The 16,269-nt window shown below is 36.3% G+C and overlaps 1 protein-coding gene across 3 annotated transcripts in view; it reads right to left on the reverse strand.

The window, feature by feature from the left end:
• Positions 1-3,377: 3,377 nt before the first annotated feature.
• RNF180 (ring finger protein 180) overlaps positions 3,378-16,269 on the reverse strand; it is a 60,888-nt gene continuing 47,996 nt past the window's right edge. For 2 of the 3 annotated variants that reach the window (XM_079329897.1, XM_079329899.1), the window contains one exon: positions 3,378-6,426. In XM_079329897.1, coding sequence (XP_079186023.1) covers positions 6,224-6,426 — 203 coding nt within the window. In that variant the 3' untranslated portion in view covers positions 3,378-6,223. The remainder of the gene's footprint in view (positions 6,427-16,269) is intronic. The other variant, XM_079329898.1, reaches the window with a different exon arrangement.

Consider the following 16,269-nt stretch of genomic DNA (forward strand, 5'->3'; position numbering starts at 1 on the left):
TTTATATCTAGTACAGCAAAGTGTTTTGCTCCTCTTTGTCACGAATATATATGTTCCTTCCATTTATATATGCCACAACTTTCATTAAAGGCTGTAGAATAAGTCAGGTTACAGATTCCCACCTGGGTATAACTTCAGAATTTTGTCATGCCTTAGCAAAACTAACTGATTAAAATAGAAGAGCAGCCCCAGAGGGCAAAAAACTATGAAAAAGAACAACACATCATCTTGTCTTCTTTGGATAGATTCCAGCAGTCATAGGTGAACCAAAATATCTTAAGAAACCTTGGAATATGGGAGAATCTTTTAATGAAGCAGAAGAACAAAATCGATGTGTGCCATCAGATGTCCTGTGTAACTCCTGAGGACTTGTTATAGGACACGTGCTCAATCAAAGACCCCAAAGTGCCAAAGGGGTCTCTAAGTCTCCCAAAGGGGAGACTAGAGAGTGCCCTACACAGTACTCAACAGACAAAGAAACCCATTTGATCTCCCATGTAACTCTGTCCTGATGAGCCCTTCCTTGAGAAACAAGCCCTGAGCTTTTTTTTTCCCAGTGTCAGACTTATCCAGAAGTGTTCCTCTGATCAAATTTGTCAGCTTATTCAGTACATTTTCTGCAGTGTTCATCAGAGATGAAGTTTGTCATGTAGGATTTGTCTGTAATAAAAATATTGTAGTGAAACCAAAATATGGGATTATACATACCCTCAGTCTTCTTTTAGGAACTTTTTTTTTTAACAATTAAGAGACCTTTAAAAGTACAAGTGATCAAGTGAAAAGTTAAATGTCCTCAATTATACATGATTACATTTTATGGTTACACTTCTAGAGTGTATTGGTGGAAAGTACATTCAAATAGATCTACAGTTTAGTGCCTTACCAGAAATGTAGAAATATTTCAGCCAAAGAAGATGTTGAAAATCTTGAAAACTATGGAGAAAATTATTAAATAGATAATTATTATTTTTAACTTTAATTTAAGCTTAGTTTTATTAAGCTAATTCAAGGAAGCACTGCTGGCTCATACTCAATTTGAAGTCTACCAAGACCCCCAGGTTCTCTTCTGCAGAGCTGCTTTCTAACTGTGTGGCCTCCTGCATGTATTGAGGCATGGAGGGCTGTTCCCAGGTGCAAGACTGCTCCTGTTGAACAGCATGATGTTCCTGTCAGTCCATTTCTCCAGCCAGTCAAAGTTATACTGGACAGCAGCACAACCCTCTGGTGTATTATCCACTTCTTCCTATTTTGTCGTCTGTGGTTTGCTGAGGGTATGCTCTATCCCAAAATCCAGATCATTAATGAAGATGATGAACAGGATAGGACCCAGGTTTGTTCTCTGGGATATACCACTATCTACTTGCCTCCAGGTAGACTTTTGTGCCACTAATCACAGCAGGAGGAGCTTGACTGTTCAGCAGGTTTTAAATCCACCTCACAGTTTGTTAAGGATCCTATTATTGAAATGAGACCATAGGCCAAAGTCAATGGTACAGATTTTATTTAACAATAAAATGAGACTGAAATAGAGAGGGAGAGAGAAAGTGAGAAGGAAAAGAGCGAGAGAGAGAATAGAAGATAGTCACCACCCATAGATCCAGCAGTGCCCTTTTGGTCCTTCTTTACCCAGGAGGTCTTGGTGGTAGAGGTTCTGAGGTAATTCAAAAGTTTTTGGTATCCATTCATTTTATAAGCAAAGGATTTGATGGTCATTGGCTACACAGTTCTCATTCTATTGGTAAAATTATTCCCTCACTTCTAATTCTAAGTAGTCCCACGCTCATTCATCCTCTGGGTTGTGACTTGGTGGCTGCAATCTCTGCCTGCCAGAATTGCCTTTTACTGAGCTGATGTCAGCATCCTTGGTGAGTTGGCTTTCCTTGTGGGCCATAAATTCAGCCATTATACATCATACATTATCACTTACACATTCTTCTTCAGCTCTGTTTACTTCCCCCTAGGCCTGAGATGACACTCAGACAATAGCACCATGTTTATGTTGTCTAAGTATTCCTTATGGCGTCTTAATTCACAGTCCAAGTTTCGGGTATCCATATTTGGGGGAGGGAGGCTCTGGTGGTTGCAGATGCCAGTTGTCCCATAACCTGCTGATCAGGATCTTTCTTTGACCAGTGATAAACATATGAACAGCAGCTTCTTTACACATTTTGTCATGGTAAGAATTTTTGTCTGGATTACCCAGGATGTGCTAGCTAGACCTTGCAGGCTTGGAGTTAGGCCATCCTCTCAGTCCATTCTATGCTTACCTTAGGGCAAAGTCTTTCTGTGGTAATTGTGTTTGAAACAGAAAACTGCGATCTTTAAATCCTTATACGATTACTGTCTGTCATAGAACTTTCTGCCAAATGAAAGGCATCTCTAAGGACAGCTTGGTGTCTTGCTCCAGAACCAGAGCAATCCAAAGCATCCTTCCTCACAGCCTCTGGCTGGAGGTGGGGCTGAATACCAGCAGATGCTCTTGATGTCCTACCATTCTCTTCTGTTAATCTGTGACCTGGAATTGCCCAAAGGAGAGTGTGCATCTCATAATGTTGTCATGATTGTAAAGAACAAAAGATGCTAAAAACACATTCACAAAAGCAACACTACACACCATGAAGACAGTTACTTGTCAGATGATAGATACAAGAGCTAATCTTACTCCCAGACTTCCATATTATCTGCAATAATTTTCTCTAAAACTGATAAAACACACCTAAACTCTGATTCTTCCTTCTTTTCATCTCAGTATCACTAACTGAGCTGTTGTTGACATGTGATAAAAACATGAGGTGTGTATGTAGAATATTGGAAAAAGCTAAACTTGCATCTGAGTTTCTGTAGGCAGGCATAAGCCATGAAATACTCCATTGTGCTTCACAGCAGCTGTTCCCTGACCAGCTTTGCTTGGGAGATTTTTTGAAAGAATTGTCTCATGAGAGAAGCAAGATGACTGAATCTTTGGCAGGTAGGGGAGCTACAAACATTCCCACTGCTGGACAAAAAAACCTCACACACTTCTGAGTAGACATGAAGTTCCTTTGCCTGTGAAAGTAAAACCGAAGTCTTGTCCTGGATTTCTGCTGCCTTCAACAGCATAAAGATCTTGACTAACAGCACCAGCACTGAGAATTCTTCATTATCAGAATTTGTTAAGATCCATACCATGGCCCAAGATGATTTCTGACAAAAGTTGCATGGAAAGTACTGAAACAAATAAGAGGCTGCCAATATAAAGAGAGTTAATCCAGTAGCAAAAAATTCAGCCAACATTTGCTGCACCCCAAGCAGAAACAAAAGAGATTTCAAAGAAGACAATAAATGAAAAAAATAAATTAATTACACCATGCAAAATCTAGTGAAATTATTGCAAAATATTAAAAACAACTCATATTTTATTGTAAACATTTTAATACTATGGTAGTTAAGAAATACAAGCTTGCTGATCAGGATCAATTTAACCAGAAAATAGCCTACAAAGACCTGCTCGTTTACAGCAGACTTCAAGGAAAGCTGAGCCTCTGAATTGTTACTGCATTTTTAGAAAAGTATGTATCTCAAAAAAACCCAACATATGACAAAAAATGTGCATCTCCACTCTACAGCTTTTTAGGTGTTTTCCTATGGAGTATCTCTCAGAGTTGGAACAGTCTTCATTATGTACATTTTTAATAATTTAAAAATAATCTTCTGGAATTAATAACAACCCATATACAGTAAAACAATATTGCTCAGGAAACAGTTCTGGCCTTGAAGAAAGGCAAAGTTAAACAATTATAAATGTCCTGCAGAATTATGAGACCTATTAACTTTAGAAAATGCAGCTGATCTCAGTTATTCTTGTCAAAAATGTACAAATTAGATTGTAGTTTTACTCTTATTTGTGGCCCTTTTTCAAATAAAACCATGGTAACATGCTATTAAAAATGATGTAACTTTTTCTTATGTAATTATTAGCTTCTATATTACTTATGTCTTAATACATTTTTGAATATTTACTGAAGGAGATTGCTTTATCAGATAGCCTGTTAAAAATGTAAATAATACTATTACTAGAATTTTAGATTATGTCGCTAATTTTTCATGACATTTTTTTTGTTTTAGGTTTTTTGAGATCAAAGGTAGAAGCAATTTTGTCTTAAGAGGTGAGTTGGTCCCTCCCTTTTCTGACATATGAGCAGTACTTTTGTAGGTTTAGAGAGGCAAACAAAAATTGTAGTTAGAATACCAGTCTCCTGGCATATATGAGAGAGCTGTTTAAAGTTATGGATAATATTTTAGCATACCCACCCACACATCTGCATGTAGCCAAACAGGAGCCTATGACTTACACCTCCTAGCTTTTAAAATACTTCCATCAAGTGTTTTATTGCAGCCTTAACACTTTTAAACATTATGCTTAATTCCACTAATAACAGAGCTAGTCACTTTTAGGTAGAGACTAAGTAAGTAGATTATTATCATTACATAAATGCATTTTTGTCAAAACCATGACTATATGGTGATGGTTAATTTCAGTTCTTACATGTTTTTAAATTTGCATATAGAAAAAAATGCAAAGATTAATTAGTCTAATCAATGTAGTTATACTTGTAATTTCTAACTCTACTCACATATTCCTGAAAAGATTGTTTTATGCAGCCTGTAAGAAAAACTTAATATTAGTAGTTGATTTACTGCTGGTTTTCAGATTAGGTGAAAGTTTCTGGTCCTGATCCCTTCATAGCCTGTAAGATGCTGACCATGCTGGAGCTTCTCCAGTAAAGGAATATAAGCTCATGCTTAATAAAACTCTGATTTAATTCCATCACATTTGGCAGATGGCACCTTCCACAACACATTTCTCCTTGTTCTCTGCTAGAACAGGGGAGTACACCACCTACTGAAAAACCACAGGTCTCCCACACAAATTCTGATACTAGAGGGACAATATACCTACACTCACATGCTTTTCTAGATGAAAATACAGTGTACTTTGAAGAGTCATGCCACTAGAAATAAAACCTTCTTGAAAAGTAAAGCCCTAAACTACCGTGTGCCATTATTCAGCACCCGATTCCCACATTTGTTTCTAGTATCTTTTACTACAATTTAATAATATTTCACTTGAAAATATTTTGTAAAGCAGCAAGTCTGGAATGATTGTAGAACTGGCTGCAGTTTGATACAGTAAGTCATCAATCTATACATAGAATAACTATAAAGTGCTTTAGAATAATTTCACAAGAAAGGTGCAAATAAATACTGTGCCCTCTTATGTACTCTCCCATGAGACACAAAGTCCTGGAGAGCCCACATTTAAAAGTATCCTCAATTATTACAGCAATTTAATAATGATACTGATTTCTCACACTGGAGCGTGCTTCTGTCTCCAGTATTTATTTGGGTCAGTGTCTCACAGCATCACAGCTGGCAGGCTTGCTGCTTGCCCTCCATTAGCTGTCTTGCTGGATCCAAACACACTCATCTGAATGGGTAAAAAAGGTACAGTGCTACACTGGGAACCTGCACAAAAATGGTCCTCTTATTGTGCAGAACCTGTGGTTGTTAGTTGATTCCTTTTTATTGCTATTTGCTGAAAAGATGAATTGGCAGCACACTGCAGTATAATTTTTCTTTTTGGTTAATAGGCTCAAAATATCCACAGTGGAATGCTGACAGGTCTATCAGCTGTCAAAATTTTCCAGGATTTAGATCATGCCACTGAAATAGCTCTGATGAATGTCTATATAATGCATGGTACAGCACTGCTCCTGCTCCCAAAGGGTCTGAATAAAAATGGGAAGCATCTTTACTGCTTTTATGTATGAGGAATTGGAGCACCAGTGAGTGAAGTGTGTCAACACAGAGTCAAACCTCTAAATGACTCTGTAGATGACATTCTTTTGTAGTACACAGACCTTCTCTAAAAACTGCGAGTACTTCTACAGAGCAATAATTTTATAAACTAGGGGTAAATTCTTTCCCCATCAAAATCTCCCAACGGCAAAACTCCCACTGAATGAAGTATGAGGTGGATTTCACATTACATTGTAACCAAACTCAAGCACTTTGTCACATATAGCAGAAGTATCAAAGAGCCTCACAGCATGCTTGATGCAGTCTATTTCAATTCTGAATGATAAAAATGCAGTATCAAACATCTTACCATTTTCAATATTTATCTATTCACCTTTTTTTGGTTCACATGACTGTCATGTTCCTTAACTGTTATTTCTACAGCCTAAAGAGGGAAAAAGAAATAACAAAGGAAACAGAAAACAATAAATCCTATTATCCAGTTGACAGAATAAATGTAGATGATGACCATGTCCATATCAAACCGCCACCCTCGGCTGTCATCCTCAAAATCCATATAGTCCATCCTGTGAGCAGCGTGTGGGAAGTGCCTCCTTGTTACAGTATTTGAGTGCCTTCGAAAACCTGCTGAAAAACAGACTAGGAGATAAAAATCTTTTTAAAAGGAAGCAGATTGACTAGCAAAAAAAATGTTAACACTCCTTCCTCCAGTTATCAAAAAGACAAATAGAAGCGGGAAATCTCACACCTCACTGATATTTCATCACTTTGTCCAACAAGGAGCTATCTGTGGAATTGATTTTGTAACATTTAAAGAGTAACACTGTGTTCCTTATAAAGTAACTCTGTGTTCCATGTCCAGAAAATAATATGTTTGCTTGTATGGATTTGGAATTCTATACCATAATAAAGTAATGTTATCAGCTTATGTTATCCAGATTTATTAACACCTTGCTTTTGGTGCCTTTTTTCACTGAGTTTGAGTCAGTGATCTAGAAGTGAAAGGCTCCATATACTGTAATTAATCTCTTCAGTAATTAGTTAGGCTGGGTTCCCTAGGTCTACTCATCTGAATTCTTCAGTAATCAAAACATATCCAGATTTGTACATACACAGTTCAACAGCTGAATCATATTTGAATTACTATTTCTAGAATGAGAGATTCTTTTTCAAAACTGTCTTCTAAATAAATTGTGCTTGCTTTAATACGATGTTCCTTATGTTTAATATTATGCATACCAGGTTAAAATTCAATTTTTATATCACTGCTTATATGCTGATAACACCTTAAAAATATGTAGGCAGATGCAAACAAATTAAGTGGAAGTAAAAACTGTGACTCCAAGATGGCCTGAGTGTGGGGTCCTGCCAAAAGGTCTGTCCTCTTCATTGTTTCCCAGACTTCTCCATGTAGCAAAGAGGTACTGTAGAAGCATAGCTCTTCCCTGTACCAAGATGTGAGGTTAGAGAAGAGTCTGTGCAGCTGTGTAAGACACTAGGCTGTGGCACTAAAAAGAGCCTGGGAGTTACAGTGCAAAAGCAGAAAATATATTCCATTCTGTTAAAGGACAGTTGTACTCTGGATTTTTGCTCTGTTTTCACATAATGAGCAATCTGTACGATGCATTCTGTATTCTTTAATAAATTCTGACAAGAAAAATACCTTCAGATGTCTGTATCTCCAGCTAGAGTGGAAATAAACCACATTTCTTAGCCATCTGCAGATACAAGCTAAGAACTATAGAGTTCCTAAAAAACTACACAGCAACATGGAGTAGGGGTTTGAATTACAAAACAGAAGACCTGAGGGAGCATCAAATGCCTTCTAACGTATTTTCTACATATTAAAAAAAATCCTATCATACATTATTTCAGTCCCCAAATAATACAGTCCCCAAATAATTTGTGGACGGGCATGTATTTGTGAAAAAATGTATTTTATTTAACTTTCTTGCACATGCCTGTGTTGCTATATGCCAAACAAGAACTTCTACTCAAATCACATGAATATGCATGCACAGTGCCAGAAGAGTCTGGCAGACTGTTAGTGGGAACCTGTTACTAGATAACAAAAACAATGTTGTGTGCAAATCACACTTTTATATGCACCAAAGAGTGCAAACCAAAAAGGATTTTCACTACAGCACCAGCAGACACATCTGTTGCACTTTGCAACCTTCTGTTGAAGTACTGGCAAAACACAAAACAAAATTACAAAAAAAAATTAAAATATTCTACCAATTTTATAAATTGACCTACTTTTTTAAAAGCTTGAAAATTGAAGGCATCAGATAGAAAATTTTACTCTAAAACTGCCCCCAAATAAATAACATGAACAAGGTACAATAACCATTTACATTATAAGTCCTCATGTCAAATTAAATTACGTATGAACAAATGTACTGAGATTATGAGACATACCAAAGTACATAATTTTGGCACAGTCTCTTCTTTCTGCAGTAGATAAAATAGAGTTATTGAAAGACTGTGGGAAAGAATATAAGTACAGACTGAGACCTTCCCATATGTGCCCTTGCAGCACCTGGCAGCTTAGTGCACCAATCTTTGGAAGCTGTTTTCAGAACAACGTGTTAAAACAGCATTGCACGTGTCTCTGCATGATTTTGAACCAGATCTCACATTGACTCAATTTATTGCACTTTGTGTCCTTTGGTGGAGTAGTTTTGAAGGAAATTAATTGTTTTCCTTTCAGGTAAAACCAGAAACAGAAGATGAGCTCTTAGAGCTCAAAAGTGTTCCAGTAATATGCTCCAACCACTAATGGGCATTTAGCCCTTGGGACTGCAAGTTGCCTCACATGCAAATGTGGACATCTGACCTCACAGCATCAGTTTTTGTGCTCTATAAAAGCTGATATAATTGCTAATGCAAGAATGCCTGTAAGAGACAGTGAATAATCTTTCCTAGAACATCTTTATGCCATTCATAATGTTACAGACTTCTTGTATCTATCTTCTCCAATATGCTTTCCAAACCAAAGAACTTTTGAGTTTCCTTCATATGGAAAAATCTTCTATATTTCAGCTTCTATCCTTTCCACATTATGCTTCACCCTGCTTTACCTTTCTCTGAGATGATGCAATCTAAAATTATATGCAAAATTTGAGTTGTGGGATCACCACAAATCCACACAATGACATAATCTTTTCCATTTTGTTATGATTTTAGTAATTCCAGCTTACCTTTTTACTGTGGCTGTGCATTAAATGTTTTCAGAAAATTAATCCCAGTATTATCCAAATGTCTTTTGTTTAAAATGGCAATAGTTAATTTACAGCACATCACAGTGAATATTATTCATTATGGAGATGCATAATGCCTCTGTGAGTACCTGCTCCAGCACCTGACTGTACTCACAGTGAAAGTGTTTTCCTTACTTGCTGTCTGAACTCTTCTTATCACTAAATGTTCATCCTCTTGCCGTGCATCACTCCGTACAGCTGATCTGTCCTCTTGGTGGTCTCCTTACAGGTATGATAAGGCTGACTGGAGATTCTCCCCAAAGACTACCCTTCCCCAGACTGAAGAGCCAGTTCCTGCAGCCTCCCCTTCCAGGCCAGGTTCTCCAGGCCTCTGAGCATCCCAGCTAAACTTGCTCCAGTCTACTGCCATTTTCCCCATACAGGAGAGGAAGGCAAAACTGCAGGACTTTAGATGTGGTGTGTTGAGCAGTAGGGGATAAAAGCTTCATCTACAGGTTTTCATACATCATACCCCTGTTCACAAAGCCCAGGATGCTGCTGGCCTTCTCCACTGCCAGGCACAGTTCCAGCTCACATACAGCTTGCTCTCCATCAGGATGCCCAGGCTCTTTACAGAGATCTGTCCCCAGGCTTTCAGTGCTCAGCCTGTCTCATTGCCAAGGGCTCTTCCTTCCCAACTGCAGGTCTCAGCATTTGTCCTTGTTAAACTTCAGAGTCCTTCCAGAACATTTCTACAGCTTGTCTAGGTATCTCTGAATGGTAGCCCTGGCTGAGTCTATCAATCTGTCCTTTGCTGTTCTCTGCAGGTCTGATGAAAATATATTCTGTTGCCTCCTCTAGGTCACTGATCAAAAGAACTGTTAGCTGTCAAATTCATATTTACTATCATCAGTGAAGTGAGTAATTTAATACCACTATAAACTGTACCAGCTGTATATGTATCACTTTTTCAAATCACATATGAATGTTCTGAACTACACAGACCACTGTGGCATTCCAACAAGGCCTCAATTTTGCTTGCTAAATGCTCTTTTACACTGTATTTTCCATCTCCTGCTTGGGTCTGTTTTTCCTTTTAGGTGCCTGGCAAAAGATTCTTTGTTTGATGAAGCACCTGCATTTCTCCAACTTCTTGTTCTCTCTGAATAGCAGCCCCACCACTGAGTTTACCAATTGGTTACCACTTGCAGACTTGATGACAGCATGGAAAATAGAACAAAATTTCCAAGTATTCTATAATTTTTCAAGTATACAGGTTGCTTTCACAAATGAAGTATCATCCCAAACTTCTTGCACAAATGCCAGCTTTCTTCCATATGCATATCAAGATGCATTATATTCTGGTTATCCTAATGAAATAGCTAATTTGCAAAATTTGCTAGTTGAGTTGTGAGACTGGTATTTCCAAGAGAGAAAAATCATATATTGCCAAAGAGATTCATGAGAGAATAGCACTTATCCTGTGTGACTGACTGCACGCATGTTCCACTGGCTTCTCATCATGTGCCCCAAGCTCTAACTCGGTCTCAAGCACTTCACTCAACTCAAGTTCCCAGAGTATCCAGTGCTTCTCCAAACTAAGGTCATTCAGTGCAACCACCATCTTTATCAGATCCAGAGGTCCACTTCTGTATTATAAGCTTGAACCTCACCACCCTCTTGCCTTAGTATTTCAGTTCCACACACCTGTTGTCTTAGAAGACTTTTTTTCTAGAAGAGAGACGTGCCAAATTACGAACTCTTTCTCCAGGATGCACACCAGAACCTTCAGATTTCCTGTATTAAAACTTCTACTATCACTTTCCAAGGCCTTTTCCACAGAAAAATAATCCTCCCAAACCTCCATCACTATCCTGCTCTTGCCTTCCACTTGCTTTCTCTGCACTCTGCATATTTCTCTGCTCTTGCCCTTCTGATTCCACCTCACTGGCTGCCAGCACCTTATATTCATGACTAAACTTACATGAGAGCTGTAACATGTCTCCTTTTCTTTTCCATCCCCAAAATCCAAGTCCTAGTTTCTGACAGCTGTCGGGCTTTAGAAAACCTGGATGTAAAATGTTACTAAGGTGTAAAAATGTACTTTCCTTTCCTGAAATAATTTTTACATTCACTATGTTGTCTTCTTACCAGTTACAGACTTTTGTTGGGCTTTTGGTTAAAGTGATGAATTCTATCACAGTCTCAGAGAGGAAAATCATGTTTAAGTAGTCATTTGTGCATGCTTAAAATGTGATTTATGGAACTCACTGTGCATATAGTACAGATGCCCTCTGCACATATGCACAGAGGCAATTTAGTGAGGAGCTAACAGTAACTGCTTTTTAAAGGTGTCAAAGAACCTTGTCTAAAAGAGTCTAGATAAGCAACTGGCTACTGTGAAAATCTGAAAAAATCCATGTCCTGAAGCCTTTCATACAGGACACAAGACTTGATTCCACAAGGGACACTCCTTTCCATAAGGCAGAGTTGGGAAACACTGTTACAGGTAGATGTTTTTTTGTGACTTTCATAAGGCATTTAATATGAAAAGAAGAACAACATGCTACAGACAAAACTATGCAGAAATCCTAAAATGTGTAAGTGTCACCAACATACATTTCATTTGTCTAAACAAAAAGCTTGTAAAAACTTCAGTCCTACAGAATCAAGCACCAGGCAAACAATGCTTCTTGCTGTCTGCTATAACCAAAACTATTGGCATTTATATTTAAGAATAGTCTCTCCTTTCTTAAAACTTTATAAATCCTACATGGATCTGGGAAGAAAATATACCAAAATTAATGTATACATAAGACATATACAAAATTGAAAGGGTAAAAAAAACCTCAACCAAAACAATTAACAGAAGTTCCTGTAAAAATGACAGTTCTTAAAAATATTTATTTCATACAGCTCAAACTTCCCATATTATTTTCAAAATTTTAAGTGCATTTTTTTGTTAGCTCATTTCAGAATTTTTTTACAGAGATGTTTAAACAAAATAAACCCAGAATTTAAGATTATTAACTGCAAATCAATACATAAAAGCCCTACTTAAATTTAGCATTTCTTTGGATTATTTATAGTCAATCCCTTAAATTAACATCTCTTAGGCCTTTAGGACAGAGTGGAGGCTGCTTGTCATTTGAAGTTTTTCCTCTGTGAAATACTGAAATTGCATTCCATCACCATTACAATTATTTTCACTTGACAAAGAGATTTGACAGTTTTACTCTGGATTGGAAATAAATAAAAGATCTTTTTCAATTCAAATACAGCTTGTCAGATTTCAGTGAAATTATTTATATGTGATTTTTCTTGCTCGCTCCTTCTATTAGTTCGAATTTTAAGAAAAAATATCTCTTTATGAGTTAATGATGTTCAGAATACTGAACTGAATACTGAATTTGCTTTCAGAAAGCAAATAAAGAAATAAAAAGTCTGAAGGAATTTAACTTTTGCTATTTTATAGATAAATAATTCAGCTTTTACCAATTGAAATATGAACCCATGAAGTTAGCTTGTATATGATGACAAATAAGCAGATTGTTGGAAAAGAAAGTGAGGAAGTTTAAAAATTAATGCCAGAATCCATAAAGCCACATTAAATGCATGCATACACATTTTACATTGGCTACTCTGCATTACTTAAAATCTCACTCATTTATTAAATGAGAAATGTATTTACCAAATCTACAAAAATTATTCAGTAAAAACTATGTCCAGTGCCTCTCAAAAATTCAAAGAAAAAAGTAGAAAAACTCATATTTTTTGTCTTGGGCTACTTATTTTTCTGAAAATAAAGGAATCAAGAAACAAGAGGACTATGGGAGGGCATAACAACCTTAGAAAACAAGCTCAGTGTATGATTATTATCACAGAAAACATAATCATCAGTGATTATTCTATAATTATCAATATTCACAAATAGAAGCAACTTGGCTAGCTTAACTGCTAGGATACTTACTAAAATGGGAAAATTAATCCACGTCACTTGTAAAAGTCACTTGACTTTGGAAAACTCAAAGGAATTTTGGAAGATACTCAGCAAGCAGATTTTTTTTTCAAAGTAACTAAGCGAATTATGTGTTTGCTTTTTCTTTCTTCCCCTAAACCATGACACAAAAAATACCAAACAAGATATTATGTAACAGCTGAGGACTGATATCAAGGAATGAATGCATGGTCTTATGCATGTCATAGTGACCTAAATGCATATGCTGCATACATTCTAGACCATAAAATGTCTTCCTTTGATTTTAAAGGTAAGACTTGCACATGCATATTGATGACACACAAATTTCAGTTATGGTAATTTTCATACATTTGCCTTTAAGACAGGGAGTTGAAGTCACTTTTGTTCACATTTCCTTAACAGTATCTTAACAGTGAATTTAACTTGTGGACAAATTCTGTCTTTGCCATGACAATACAGACAGTGCAAACCGGGGAATTTCAAACAGCAGCTTGAGGTATTTAATTTTCTGTGGTATGTTCATCAATAATCTATATGAAAAAATAAATTTTAGAAGTATTCAGAATATTCTAAATCAATGAGTTTTTATCTTGTTTGTAATTTACTTTCTGTTTCTCTTCCACTTTCTTAATCTAATTGCTTACTCATCATCATCATAATCATTCATCTTTCTCCTAGTGTTCCTACATTTTATCACTGAACATTTCTGTACATCATGCTGTATTTGTCATATTCCTAGATCACCAAATACTGCATTTCAGCTGCCAGCAACTCTTGCTAAGTTATCATCACAAAAGCCTTCACCTGTTTTGTGTCACATTGGTGTAATGGCATTGGCTCCCTCTAGTTTCATTCTTCCCTCCCTAAGTACTTACATCTCCTTAGGCTCTGTCTTTACAGATTGCTACCTCACAATATATAGAGAGGCAAACACCATTGCTATTTATAGGTAGTCTTGTTATATACTAAGAGATGACTGAAAAGTACAGAGTAATATTGAAAAAATATGTCACATTGTTTCTTTACTGTGAATGCTACTTGGCATGTTGCTTAATTCTCTCTAAGTTCTTATTTTGTGATCTGCACGATAGCTCTAATTTGTCGAAACATAATATATAATAATACTAATGGTGATTTAACAAAAAACTTTGCAGAGTTTTGTAACTACTGTTACAACCCTTCCGGTGCTTGAGGTGTTAATATTTTAAGCCAATGTTAATAATAACAGTAGATAACAGTAATGCAAATACTTCCTTAAAAATAAATTAACAAATTTGCCCTACTTCTCTTAAGACAGGGACAGTGTGACAGCAGAGATCAGAGGGAATACATATAATAGGCATGCCTCACCACACTGCTCTGTAAGACAAGGTTCTGTGCATTTACAGGAAACATTTCATTTATTTGCAAACCTGGCAACATGACTCCCTTAATTTCTCTGGAGAAACTGGTGAATGACCTATCTTGGAGCCATGCCACTGTCTTTAAAAAAAGACACATTCAGCTTTAGCTAATGTCAATGCTCAAAATTCCTATTTCCCATCTGAGCAAACAAAAGAAATATTCCTCCAGATAATGAAAAATCCAAAGTACAAGATTATATCTTTTGAAAGCTGGCACAGTATTTTTGAACTGAAAGTTTTTGATGCTGGCAGTACATATCCAGTTTTTAGGAAGTTAGCCAAGATTTCTGTCTAAAAAGCCTTCATAGATGTTGAACAGAAAATTAAAAATAAATTTTCATAAAGGAGGATTATTAAAAAGTTAACAAGAAAGAAGCTATTTGAAATAAAATTATTATGAACAGTTAAAAATTCCTTCCTTTAATCCTTGATTAGATGTGTACTGGTTTTAATCTCTGATTTTTTTCTGATGCCATTTCAAACATTGAACTTTTCTACCAGTGAGTATATTTACCAAAGCTCCTGAAGTTACTCTGCTGTTTGCACATCTCTGGCTTCTTTGAAAATGTATGCCTAGTCTGGCTCTGAACTAATTAAAATATTATTACGTTTTCTTGCTTATTATTCTCACACATCACCTTGAGTGCTTTCATGGTTCCTCTTTTGTCCTTCATCAAATTAAAGTGTTATCTTTTGTTCCCACTTTAAAGGGTCTCCACAACTCTGTATTGCCTAAAAATGTTGCCTAACTTTTCACAATTATGCTTATTCTTCCAAAAATCTTGTCAGGTTTCTGCCCAATAAATGCTTCAGGATCAAAGTCAATTTGTGTTTATGTCCAAATTTGGAATGGGCACAGAGCTATCTGTCACTGGTAGAGATGTATGGAGTAGTAATCACAGACATGTTAGGCAGGAAAAACACTGTACATGGTTGTCCTGCTTTCTCCTCTATCAACTCATTGACAGCAATGAAGCCAACTGATATATCTACCATCTATTATCAATCAAAAATTATTCTTTTTATTGCAAACAGAGTTTCTGTGAGGTATCAAATCAATGGACCAAACGCAGGCAAACTTAATTTTTGAGTGAAGATGTATTTACACCAGCAGAGTTGAAACTCTTTAGTGGCTGCATTATTAGAAACTGCTTTCCTAGGCAGTGCATTTCAGTGCTGGGGAAGAATGCATGACATAAAATTTACTAAGCATAATAGTTAACAGCTATAGCTCACAGCTAATTAAGAATATAATATAACCATTTTCCCCTATTCCCTATTCTTCTTGGCATAGTTGGCAAGGATTATTCCCCACTTCCACTAAAACACTTGCTAATTCCTGTCATTGGTGAAGAAAAAAGACATCTTTGCTTCCACTTGTTCAAAGCAGAATTTTACATATAACATAAATATTAAAACCAATGAACAAATGCTCTGAACAAATTCTGGAAGAAAGACTACCACTTCAAAATACTAGAAAATCAAAGTTTACCTAATGTGGTTAAACTAAGATTATGTATTGTTTTCAATTGTCTCTAGAGAGAAAATAGTAAATATTTATGTGATCTTATTTAACAAATAAATAAAATAAAATCCTCTTATGATGGCTTAAATAAAAGCTTAATGGGAGACACTATTTTATCAAACTGTAGAACAGTGTAGAACTGTAACACAGGCATACTGAGTAGTCTAAAGGCCTTCCTACTCTATTATTCCATGAAACTATGAGGAATTGGCTGGGATTGAAAAAAAATAACAACAAGGCAAGCATATTGAATACTTTTCCATCTCAGTCGCAGGGACTTGCATTTCCAGGATCTCTGCAGACAAATGTGGTATCTTTGAGTTTAACAGGAACAAGAATCTGTCATTATTTGAACTCATG

The sequence above is a fragment of the Erithacus rubecula genome (genome assembly GCF_903797595.1).
Source record: "Erithacus rubecula genome assembly, chromosome: Z".
Taxonomy (NCBI): Eukaryota; Metazoa; Chordata; class Aves; order Passeriformes; family Muscicapidae; genus Erithacus; species Erithacus rubecula.